Below are 13,611 nucleotides of genomic sequence, written 5' to 3' on the forward strand. Positions count from 1 at the left end.
AACAATAACAACAAATCGGAGAAGACAATGAAAATCTAAACATTAAGTCATCTGTACAAACACACGCTTGGCACTTATAATATCTGCTGAGAATATCTGCTGAGAATTCCTGTTACTTCCTTTACAATTCAGATAAAATGGCCGTCTTGCCTCCTTTCACAATATTTCGTTGTTCAATAACAATATAGCTGACACCACACTTAACATTTAATCCTGGCTTCATTTCTTCAATACACGGCATTTTATACTCTTCTACAGCCTCGCGGTACTAGCTTTATATACAGATAGTGCAGCATAAATCTCTCTATAGTATCAATTTAATCACCAATATACACTCTACATCATAATCAAACTGTACAAAATCACAATTGAATCAATCATTCATGGATTTATGTTTCATTAAGAAGAAACATTTGAATCCTATCGACATCAAATATACATGTTGTAAGCCACTTCTTCATGAATAAATAGTCTGCAGCTATGTACAGTTGGGCTGTTAAAGGCCCTCTTTCAATTATACAAGGCGATCACCGAGTGACCGTTGAGTGACCCAAAGTGGATTTGTGTGGCTGAGTTATTGATGTAAGCAATTCATAGAGCGATCTGCCATTTTATGGGTTGGTCAGCGATCGCAGCTTTTATTGGAAGGGAGTGTAAGCGAGTGAAAGCGACAAGATTATAAGAGCACAGAAAATCTACCCACAGCCTGCATGTGGGGCTTGGTTTGGTCCTGTTGTAGGTAATATTCTGGGTGGAAACGTCTGTACATGATTCTCCATCCGAACGAACTCGTGTGCCTGCTCTTTCGTTTCTATTTTGCAATAATGGTCAAACGTCTTCCAGGGGTAGAAGCTATATAATACACAGCTTTGGGAAACCTTTTCCACCACAACGATTTGATTATTCATTCATGGAAATTTACTGCATTTGTCGCTGGCACACCCACCAGAAAATAACCCCTACTTCTTTCTTGGTGGCGTGGTGGGTTCTTTAACGTGCTTGAGGTGTGGTTCTCCTCAAACACGGGACCTTCAGGTTTACGTCCCATCCAAGAGGATGTCCCTAAACTAGGCTCATCTTCACCTGAGCCGAGTGGGCAAATAGGTGTCAATCACATTTCTCAAGGACACAACACTTGGGCTTGCCAGGGATTCAAACCCAGAACCTTCCGATTCTGAGTCAACAACCCTAACCACAATACCACCTGGCCACCTACATAACCATTTTTTTTCAAACTCGTGCTGTTATCCCCTCTTTTCACAATAAAGGGCTGTAATCAATGCAAGTGTAAAACCTTTTACACCTGACTGATCCAGCTGACGACCCCAACAGTTGGCTCGGTGGTGCCCGTGCACCTGTGACTGTTGTGCCGCCTCGTGACATCGTTGGGAACTGCAACTAGCTCGATCTCGCCTGTGTCCGGGGATCCCTTCAGCTTTGCTGGATCCTCCTTGAAATAATGATAAAACAGTGAAAGAATTCAGTAGGTTACACATTGAACATATGTAGGTTAGAATTACGTAGCTTAGAAACCTTTCAACAGTTTCTTCTCTCACTACAGGAAGGACTTTTCATCATGTGTGTGATGGGGTGGTTCTTTAAGGTGCTTGGGACTCAGGACCTTTAGATTCTGCCCCAACATCCTTCACAACAAGACCGCCATACCAGCTATGACTAAATATGGTTATTCGGCAGTATTTGTTGAGAAGGCGGTGCACGGTACTTGCTCTATAGCAAGATTGCGTGAGAAGCGAAGCGAAGAGGTGAGGGTGCAGAGCTCAAGGTTTTTCGAGGGAACAACAGAAGAATGTCAACGCGCATACAAATAAAGATGATTGTTATTGGCCGCTGCACTTCCAGTGGAGTTAAAACTATTTTGGACATGCTTGAGGGAAGAGGGCTAGTGTGCTTGCTAGAGTCATTAGTCTTCTATAATGCTACAAAAACAAGGACAAGACTGAGATTCTGAATAAAAAATGTTCATGCTTTGGATAAGGCACAGGAGCACAGGAAGGTCGTAACGAATGAGGGAGGAATGCGGCAAGAACTTCCAGACTGGAGAGTTCGTTTCTGCACCACACAATCAGACTCTACAACAGTCAATTGCTTAGTCTTTATGTGTTGTATATGTCGGTGTCGTGAATCTGTAAGTTTTTTTTTTTATGTACATGTAAGGTCAATACAATTAAGCAGTCCATAATTTTCTTTGTTTATGTACTGCTGCTATGTTGACCATTGTATGAATGAAGAATGCTCACATGGTTCTCGGCGTTGGGCGTGGTGCGGTTGGTGGAGCGGCGTCTCTTGTCGGAGGTGTTGCGGAGGTTGTTCATCCTGCGGAACGTGCAGCACGGTAGGCCGGCCCGGCGGAACGCAGACGCGAACCCCTTGCGGAAGTTCCGGTTCATGCAGCCGTAGACGATCGGATTGACGCAGCTGTTGACGAAGGCCAGCCAATGAGCGATGGGGTAGCCGTACTTGAAGATGGACTCCTTGACGGGGCAGCTGAGGTCGCCGTAGTCGGCCAGGAAGGTAACGGTGTGCAGGGGCAGGTGCAGGAGGGTGAAGATGACCACGACCACCACCAGCATCTTGAACACGCGAACCTGGAGGTCAAGGGAATTTAGGGTTAAATTGCCATGTCTGACAAAGGACTGGTTGACGACAGCAAAATAATATAAGAAGAAGTAACAAACCATTTTTTGACAGAAAAAAGGTAGTGAAAATTTAGTTTTAGGCAGAGGTTTAGGCGTCGGCTTATTCGTGACGTTTTTTAGGTGTTTTTTCGGACTTTCTTTCTTGTACTGCTCTTTTTATTACACCAATGGATACTGCCTTTCCTATTTAATACTGTCTTGCAGCCAACAAAAGGTCTGTTTGAAGCTGGGACTAGTTCAAGGGTTCGTTCGGGTATTTGCTGCAATGACCACAAGTTTAGTCACCAGACTGGAACCCACTTTATTGGATTGCACAGAAGACAAGCTACTCCAACCGCCCAAGTCACATATTACCCAGAGAATGGGAAATTGACCCTACCTTGTATCCTAGTTTACTGGCGGCGCCGGTGGTGCCCCAGGCCCCGCAGTGTGCGCTGGAGCGGACGCTGGTGTTGTACAGGCGCACGGCGATGCGGATGTACAGGGACGTGATGGCGACCAGCGGGGCCAGGTAACACATCACGAACAGGGCCAGAGTGTACAGGCGGTGTCCTGCGGGAATACAAGGTAAAATGGCACCCAAAGTCATGGCAATACCATTTTTGTGGTCTAGCTGCCTTTATATCTTACTATGTAGTTTTCTCAGATTGTAGACAGAAGCAAAGTATGTGTTACTGGCACCGATAATTTCATAGTTGAGTAACCACGAGGGAAAGATTGGGACAACGACAAAAGCTAGCTTTTTTATGGCAGCCTGCAGATAGTAGTATAGGTGGATTGGCTATCATGGATGTTACAGCCAAGCCATGCATGCCAACCCATATCTACATTGTACAAAGCAAAAGACTTGTGTACGTAGCCCTGTACGAAAAAATCGCAATAAAGATTGTCATTTGTTATCACCTACCATCAGGAAAGGTCCAGTACTCGAAGCAGGTCTTGTCGTTCTTGTCGAATTTGGTAGCGAAGGAGATGGGCGCCATGATGATGATGGCTGACAGCCAGATGACCAGGATGATGCAGAAAGTGCACATGCCCGTCAGTTTACCGTCATTCGGCGCTGTCACGGCTAGGTATCTGTCAGGACAGAGATAAACAGACAAGTAAAAATTCAGGGTCATCGTCTTTGGTAAACATTAGTCTTTAAGTGCGATAGCGGCAAGCTATTTTATGTGCAATATACGTTTGAATGTCCGGAGCACAGCAGTCCTTTAATACTTGAAAATATAGAAAGGCGCATTTTCATCTAATACTTGAAAGCCGGGGCCAAATCATAGAAAATGCAAGGGATTTGATTAGCGTTTGACACAGTTGGTGCGACAAGCACGTACAGTGGGAAATGCTATAATCTGACCTGTCCACAGCAATGGCCACCAGAGTGAAGACTGAGGCGCCGTACGCTATCCCCTGTACGGTCGGCAACAGCTTACACATCAGGGCACCGAACTCCCAACCTGCCGGAGAAGAGAACGAAGTTACATGCGGGAAATGGAATTAAAATTAAGAAAAAAAAATATTTCAAATAATACTTAGTATTGTCTTGCTAAACACGAAGAGACGAATTTCTCAGGTAGCCTGATCTTTTATTATTCATATATTATCTAGTACATTTGTATCTTATATGCATGGCAACAATGTTCTCTTAATTGTAATTCAAGCTTAATTCATTTGACATATATTTTTATGCATCAACGGCAAATATATACTGCTAGAATGAAAGTGTTGATTAAAACATATTAGATTCGATTGGGCAAACACAGAGGTATATTTACAGATTATACTATCATCGATGCAAACTATGTCTTAGTCTCTCACCTGTTTGGAAGTTGTCTATGAGCGTGATCGGCATACAGAACACTCCCACCAGCAGGTCCGTCACGGCGAGGTTCGCTATGAAGTAGTTGGTGACGGTCCGCATGCTCCTGTTCTTCGCCACCACGATACAGACCAGCCCGTTCCCGCAGAGACAGGCCAGGATGACCAGGACGTACACCACGATCAGCAGCACCACGATGGGCAGGGACTGCTTGTACTTCGGGTTCGCCACCATGTCTTCACAGTTGCCGACGGCGGCGGTGGTGTTGTTGTTGTTGTCGGTCATGTTGTACACGTAGGCATCGAGCATGGCCGCAGAAGTAGCGTTCCACGCCATTTCTGGGGGACAAAAAACGGTATGACAGTCAAGTTAAACTTCATTGCACAACGTAACGTGGATAACCACCAAGCAGATTCTGTGGAGCAAGGGGAGTCTATATTGGCCGCCTTATTCCACCCACGGCCAGCGGTTACAGGAGGCCAATGGATACAGGCGGCCAATATAGACTCCCGTTGCCCCATAGAATCTGCTGGTAGATTACAACGTGGATACTTTATATCTCAATAAGCTTCATAAACATTAGTCTACAAAGACAATCTTCCGGAAGATCTTTAAAATAGACGCAATAATTAATTGTAACAGGTACAATAAGACAAAGAGCTGTGCAAGACTTCTAAGCTAAATACATAATCTTACTTAAAACATTGAAATGTACATGTGATGAAAGAATGGAGAAGAAAAGGGCAAAGAGTGTAACGTCTAGGAGAAGGCGAGTCAGAGGTGGGGAGAGAGCGAGGAAAAGGGATGAAAGAGATGGAGAGAGAAAGATGGCTTGTTACGCTTGATTCCCTATATAGTATCAAATATTACGTGTGCTACATATACATTCCGCACCTCCGTTTCAATTTCCGCAAGGTAATTTTCCATCTGGCTTAGGAACACATAAGCCCCTCTATAATTACTGCGCCGCGCTCTTGGTTTGTAGAACCATTAAGATGTAATATTGTTTCCGGTAGGAGTGCCGCCCTCGGCTCACCGTCTGTCAGTTCACATTTCCCCAATGAAACGGAAGTGGGCACGGGTCGAGCCGTTGTGTTTTTCGGACGTTGCAGCAATTAAATCCAGCGGAGCGAAGCGCCTTAGCGGGCGGTATGAAGAAATTATGAGAAACCCAAGAGTTCTAGAAAATCCCATTACCTCCCCAGCCCCTGCCGGGTCTCTCGGTGATTCGATCAGGCAGGTTTTTATATTACTCGTCAAAACAACTCTGGCTGAGTAATCCTTACAAATTACTACAATCTATTTTTTCGGCAGAGACGTCTCGAAACTTATGAACTGTGACTACTAGTGTGATAGATGCTGCCCAATGAAGAGAAGTTGGGCTCAGCTTGAAATAAAGTTCATCTCTGTTGGTAGAAGTCAATAATTAAAGGATGCTCACGACTGGGGATTGAGTTTGAAGAACGTTTATTCACACTGATGAAGCAATTAACAGCTCAACTAAAATTAAATCCTTCATGAATCCAATTTAATATGAGGAACCACGCAGTGCAGAAATAGCAAGAAAAACAACAGCCAAAAATTAATCTGAGCACATGAACATAAAAGGGCCCGGTGTTTATGAATTTAAAAAAATCTTTCTACTCAATGCATATTGCAAACTCTGTCTACTTCTGTGCAGTTCATATGAGTGTAGTATCGACACTGTAGAAAATAGATGTCGTAGAATTTATGCCTGATAATATCCTAAAACCAACGGCAGTGACATCTTTATGTATTAAGGAGTACATGTCATAGAATTTATGCTTTGACGCCCTAACACCATTCACATGTCTAATATATACTATTATGCCTCCAACGACCACAACATAAATTCCAATTATAGTGTTCATTTCCAATAACTCCAGGGGAGGCAACAAAACGAGCATGATAAGCAGAATACACGTATCGCACGGCATTGATCGGGTATTCACGACATGGCTGCCATCCATGTGAATGAATATGTAGCCAGCACATGCGCGATGGAGCTTCTGTCGCACGGAACCTGTCCTAAACATCACCATGACCCGCCAGGGTACAGGGTGTCTCCGGCTCCATTTTCTCCGGCTCCGGCTCACACGTCGCAGAACGCCGGGCAACAGGAGAGGGTCATGGATCAATGGTCATTGAGACACTGTGGCGGGAAACGTCTATTTCTATCCACCCTGAAGTGCCTCGCCTCTGCAGTATCCCTACAAAAAGCACTCATTCACACACTCAGACGGTGACCATTACCAACTCCAAGGCTACTAGAAGTCACTCTCCCCGGCGTCTCATTGATGCACCTTGAGTACGATAAGCGGAATGAAGCGGGCGCTTGGCACAAAAGACACTCCAAGTCCTTCAGACAACTCGGCATCCGCAGACAAATCTCCCCGCATGTTCAACAGCCATCAGGGACACGTCAAGCCACTTTCACCTCCAATCCTTCTCACAGCCAATTTTCTCAGTATAGATTCCTTCAGCACACGGACGCCGCCTGGATGACTTTCCTCCCGCAGTACTGAACGGTATCACTGTTTCATGTAATAACCGGATGGATACGTCTTTTCGGCCGGAGGCTATGTCTGATTTTCTTAATGGCTTCAAACCATCTGAAGGTTCTTGCGGCATTACTTCGGTCTAGCCTGGAGCATCACTTGTTGAAAATTTTCATTAGAACGCTTCTTTTCACATGAAACGGTGGCTACATATCTGAGAACTAATATTCATAGTAATCTTTTTTCATTAACTGAGGACGCCAACTAATATGCAATGGATTAAGAAGTTTTTATCTGGTTGACTATCACAGATATATAAACTGTCAGCAACTCAAAGCGTAATTATGTTTACTTAAAATCGAAGTGGTTGGTTTGCAGCAATACTAGAATGATGATGATGATGATGTATAATACTATAATGCCAATAATGATATTATACAAAAAGACAAAACCATATTTATAGCCTAGTTATTTCTTAACGCTGTCGTACCCATGTGTTCCCATGCAATTAGCCTTCGGGCATAGATTTGCAAATAAAGTTTGAGAGCTTTAATCTTGTATTGTGGCTGTGGCGTGCATCTGACCTTCACTGTCTGCCGAGTTATAGGCTTGGGCGAACTTCACCGGAAATTGCAGAAGCAGTTTTATGGAGTTGTGTGAAATCCTGTGGCTTAGCTGACGTACGCTGGAGTTTATATAAGACAGTCGTTTGTTGGCTGCTTACGAATGAGCTGCTGTACGTATTATGTAGGTATCGTCAGCAAACGGGATCTCGTGGGTTTATCTACAGAGAACTAGAGTCATCTGCTGCCTAATGTTTCACTCATCAGTCATCAGTCAGTAATCAGAACAAAGGAGGAGAGTTTGAAGAAATGGTGTCAGCTGTGTGTAAAAACTGTGGTAACGATGATAGCTTGTATGTGCTGAGCGAACTGGACAACACATCAGTGTTAGTAGTAACTCTTTGACTACCCCAAGGTAAAGGCATAAAAAGCCGTAAAACCCCAAACGGGGACATTCGGTAACAGGTTTTAGTGATGGGTAACTAGATATTATTCCAATTACCGCAGAGCACGAATGGTACAACCAAAAGAGCATAGAATGACAACCAACAGACTCGCTATCGTTTGGAGAGTTGGATAGAACCTCCTGACTCGGTGGTTTAGATGCTACCTACAACTGAACCTACGTCAATGGCGGCTATGTAGCTCCTACCTGAGCGATGACGTATAGCGAAGGATCGCTTCCCATTTTATTACCCTCCCAGGACAGACACGACAAGCTGCCAAATCTAATCAGGTAAATCAGGGGATCAGAAATATCCGAAATTGGCACACTTTGTCACCTAAGGCATTACTATTCATTTGATCAACCCAAGAGCACCTTTAGGACTATGGGAAGCCCTTTTAGGGCTATGGGAAGTCCCTTTAGGACTATGGGAAGTATACGTAATTACACCACTGGCAACAATTGACTCAAGCCGTAATAAAATGTGTTAGCTATAGATATTACTGTAACACAAAATCAAGATGTCTAACACATTGCCTTCGCTTAGTGCCTTGTCCTCAAGTTGACGAAGATGCTGTGTTGAAGATGCTGTGGATCCTCAAACGGTCGAGTGATTTCAATTTGACCTCAATTTATCTTTTTTGTCTCTATATAAGATTTACACCAGGCATATTTGTGAGCTGAGATGGAGAATATAAATCATAAATGGTAATCTCTACACTATCTGATACAATGGGAATGTTTTAGCAGACTATATGGCACTTGAAGATTCCTCTGAACGGTCTTGTGGCCTTTCCATTCTACCGGAATGTAAAATCAATACTTAATGTCACCAGGAAATGCAATCCCACAGACCGTATTGTACGAGCCAAATGACAGGGGTCCAGTAAATCAAATGAAAGGCTTCTTACATCCATTCATTAGCCATCCTTTAGCAGACTCGGGCGCCTAGAGTGCTGGTCCGCCCACTTTCCATTAACTTCGCTCTCTAGTCAGATCTTGTTTTTGCACGGGGAGGAATTCTCTCATCTCTTTCAGTAGCAGATTGAACCCCTTTTACGTACTTTAACCCGTGATAAAGACGAGACCTGGCTTGTTAAGGTTCTGTGGGGAAGATATGCAGTTATCTTTAGTGCCCATCGACACGAGTGTGACGCACGGGATGGTCGCGTTCCCGGAAAGGTCTTATCCCGGGAACGGGCGCTTCATTTCGCCGAATTCAGCCGGGCCTTTCATCCGGAATGGGATGCAATAATTCAGGCGAGTGTCGGTCTCCCCGTGCGGGTAGGGGATTGATGGGTGATACAGGAGCTTCTTTGTAAGACAAGAGAATACGAACCATTAAGGATAATCTCTAATGTGACAAAGACAATGCTTTCGTGAACACTCAATGATTAGCCCCTGCATTTGAGGAAAACCCTCAGTAATGTACATATAAACACCAGATAGATCTGAACGCTGAGTATCACATTGGGTGTCGGGCACAATTTACCATATGAATGAAAGCCAAGCAGATGTCAGGAGGGAAAGACTGACGTAACATGGAGTTACGCGATTGTTTACAACCGCTAATATGCTATATTATATATTGTTTCTCCGTCAGAAAGAGCTCATGATACTTAACAATTGTCTTATTAGCATTAGTCAAATTCTAGTCACTAAGGTGCCCAATTATCAATCTCATGTCAACCAACCATGTATTTCCATCTTGGCCAAGGCCAGTTTTTAAAAAAACATTTCTGTTAAAACTCTATACATTCTACGTGTTACCTTGCAATTAGCAATTAGAAGACGTAGTGCCATGACAATGAGTGTATCTTCCCTTTCTAACTTGTGACAAAAATCACAGTGAATATTCTAATTTCATGCTTCATCGACATGCCCTTCAGACAAGTTATCACGATCGTAGACGGAGTTTTATATTAATTCATGCAATTTCAACAAATCAAATTAACAATGCCGGCCTTGATCTAATTATGTACACAATGTATAAATGTACAGCACCGCTATTAGGCCATGTTGATTTGATTATATGGATGACATCCTCTGGGAACCACAAAACTAATGTGCGAGAGCGAATAAAAAAAGTTTGGCAAAAAAAGTTGTTTTCATTCATCACGTCCGAAACTTCATGCGCGCGTGGATGTCATCCATGTAATCAAATCAACGTGGCCTTGTGAACGTTTACAGGGAACGAGTGGTGAGTATGATACATTGGTTGAGCTGACTGAGATACAGTCGAGACGCGCCGTTTGCCACGTTTCATCCAAATGACTGAGAGATCCCAGGAGAACACCGTAATGTCCGGGATCAACTCCGGGCGCCGAAACGGTCCGTGCATAAAGTAGCATTTGGATGGAAAGTTCCATAGCGCCACTTCATACAGATCATATCATACAAATGTAGGGACTCAAACGTACGACGACGTGCTTACGTATTTTGGGATTTTATTGACTCTAGCCTATAGCAATACGTACGTATGCCTTAGCATCATTCATATCATTGTCTGGGTAACTGTTCAAGTTTCTTCCCTCGAGGAGTCATAATATGAACAGTAATAATATGATAATGCAGTAATGAATATACAGTACGCGATTACTTTCCACCATCAAACAAAACTTATAATTCAGAAAAAAAAAACATTTAAACAAATTTATGTATATCATGTGACGGAACAAAGCAGATTTCTGATGTCACTGATTTATATTCCAAAGTATTTGCATCGTCGACAGCTCTGAGTTAGCTTAATGATCAAAACATCATTTCTTCTGAGCGACCTTGAGCGCATCCATCGACAATCTATTGCATATACTATTGTATAAATAGAGTGGGGAAATAGGGAATTTATGCCGGCCTAGCCCTGAATTTTATAGTTTCTAGACCGACCGTAAGAAAACACGCCGATCCTAGCTTTTGGGGGACCGGACGCTGTCAAGTTTATTTTTTCAACTCGGCCGTTACTCTAAACTTAAAAGTTGCATTATATTGAAAACAAAACTATATGATATCAAAATCGTGCACATGTATTTTAGATGCAGCTAATAATCTACTGACAAAATATCTAGGCTAGATTAATGAACGAAATTCAGTTTTAGATTTAGAATAGCAATCTATGTAATATATATGTATGCGCATATGTATGCATGATATAAACGTAAATTTATATGTATCTAGACAAGTGTAGTGATACAAACGAGGTGCAGTGTAACAACCAGACATGCTATAAGCCGATTATACGTCTTGCTTTAAAACTACACAGTCCAGGCACGAGTAGGGAAAACCCGCTTGTCGCAGACGATCAATTTATGCTGGACTTGGAGCCAATTATCCAGCGAACATACAAATCGAACCAGACTGTTCGACCAGTCGTGCATTATCAGACATTTGGACCGTTCAGCTCGGTACAATATAACTATGACTCTATCGACTGATGGAAATATGTATGCACCACTTGTAGCGCGGGTATGGTTCAGAATGGCAGAGATGCAAACGTTTTATATGCAAATCGTCTTTTTCGAAATAGCATCCCACGTTCTTCGTTTATTATCCATGGATTAATATTCATGTGATAAAAAATTTATACTCACAATTACATAATGTCCATTGATATTTTAAACTGTACATATTTGGCATATTTATATGGACGGCTTGTTGCTCTGTGATATATAAGGGATTTTATCAAAATGCTTCCTTTCTTCAAAATATTTCCTTTCTTAACCCCTGAGGAAGATGTCTGACAAGCTTCGAAGCAGGTGGAAAACATTACATTACAGGTTGGGTAAGAAGAAGAAATTCCAATATTCTAATTCCTGAAACGATCCAAATTATTACATTTTAGATATCATGCAATATCTGCTTGTGATTGCAGGCATGGGCGTCTTTTAATCAGTTCTGCTGTACATCTATGTCGGGTCTGTCAGTGTCGATGGGAGGATGAATGTAGTTATCGACCGTAGATGCCAACACTGGACGAACTATCGCACACAGACGCTGTAAAGTCGAGTCATCAACATCACAAGAAAAATGTCAAAGACTAGTTGCAACTGTTACGAACATTTCCTATCCCAAAGAATGCTGATATATTCCGTGGATAGTTTAATCAGATTGGTAAGCCATGATGAGGTACCAGGGCCATAAAACACAACATCAGAGGAAGGTAGCTACCGAATCATCATCCAGGTAATGTCTTCAAATTTGAGGTCGTGCTACAAGAACTGTACTTTCCTACCTTATATGCAGATTTGCGATTTGTAAGATCTGAATGTACTTGACATGGATGCCCTTGACACAACGTGATCCCTTTGCCTCGGGAAGTCGATGGATTATCTCACAGTAGGAGTTCTAATCTGAATCGATCAAATTGAACATGTAGCTCTACAGGAGGTGAGATTAAAAACCCCTGGGTTGGAAGCTGTACGTACGTGACTGTTTGTTAAATGATCGCGGGCGATTGCAGCACTTTACCCGCATGTTGTGTATGATTTACGGGGTAAAACTGAAGGAGGAGTGATTGGCGTGTAGGTATGAGGTGTGGGGCTTACATCACCGCCACATTTTATTGGCGACGAATTGGCTGTAAAGTTGCCTTAGTGCGGATAGGCTTTAATGAGGAGCCCCTGGCGTCGACGTTGAAACGTGGCCGGCATTCCAACTGTCAACGATCTATCCGCAAAACGGTTCCAGACGATAACATTGTACCTATCTGCGACATATATTCAGGAGGAAAATGCACACTATCGCGCGGCGTTTCAGCTATCTGTATGCGACCACATGAACGGCTTTTCACCATTGCATACGGAGAAAATTTGAATTTATCATACAAAATATTTGAAGTAATTACAAAATTTTCAATATTTTACAATGAAGTAGCGTCCATCATGAAAAACCCGATGTACATTTCGATAACATGTCAGTCCTGAAACGGTTTTCATCATTCAAGCAACAGTGCAAGGCAACCTTTATTGCCCAGAATATCTGCAATATATTCCGCGCTATAATAAATCATGAAAAACATTGCTAATATCGCAATAAATCTAACAATGTTTGAAGGAATGAAGCCTTGGCAGTCTAAGGCCACTGCTTGTACAATCTAGACTTCATGATCATGATTTGGATATATACCGAGCAATGCCGGCAGTAGTTTTGACATCACCGTGACCAGTACACTAAGTGGCTCATACTGGAGGATGAACTACACCGTACATAGACGCACCTTTACCGCTCGGTCTGTGGCCGGACCGCTGTTCTGTCGAGCCGCAGGCCGGCTTCCTCAGCCCCTCTGTCCCCCTCTCCTCACCTCTGCTGATCGGGGAATGAGACAACAGCTGGAATGTCACGACTCACTCTCCCTCGTCTTCCCAGAAGCGCAGCTCTGACGCAGATGGGCGAGGCCATCCAGGCAAATACTGCGGGGGGAGGGTCCAATTTTCTGAAAAAAATTAAGGCTCGTAGAAATGCTGTGTACAGACCCAAACAATACACACCAAGCGATCTCCAATATGTATTTAAAATGCAAGTTATGGTTTTACTCCACACTGATACGAAATAGGATATTTGTGTATTATCACATCAATAGGCAATACATTGTAGGTTAGCCTGAGATGGCGTTGTT

At 43.0% G+C, this 13,611-nt stretch overlaps 1 protein-coding gene across 1 annotated transcript; it reads right to left on the bottom strand.

Moving 5' to 3' along the window:
- Positions 1–1,145: 1,145 nt before the first annotated feature.
- On the bottom strand, positions 1,146–13,296 carry LOC109462445 (neuropeptide FF receptor 2-like). Its single transcript, XM_019759004.1, has 7 exons — positions 13,213–13,296; positions 4,473–4,811; positions 4,012–4,111; positions 3,565–3,734; positions 3,037–3,209; positions 2,259–2,606; positions 1,146–1,450 (listed from the first exon to the last, which is right to left on the bottom strand). The coding sequence occupies exons 2-7, from the start codon at positions 4,807–4,809 to the stop codon at positions 1,298–1,300; spliced, it is 1,281 nt and encodes a 426-aa protein (XP_019614563.1). The 5' UTR covers positions 4,810–4,811; positions 13,213–13,296; the 3' UTR covers positions 1,146–1,297.
- Positions 13,297–13,611: the final 315 nt, after the last annotated feature.

The sequence above is a fragment of the Branchiostoma belcheri genome, unplaced genomic scaffold (genome assembly GCF_001625305.1).
Source record: "Branchiostoma belcheri isolate BF01 breed outbred unplaced genomic scaffold, Haploidv18h27 scaffold1, whole genome shotgun sequence".
NCBI lineage: Eukaryota > Metazoa > Chordata > Leptocardii > Amphioxiformes > Branchiostomatidae > Branchiostoma > Branchiostoma belcheri.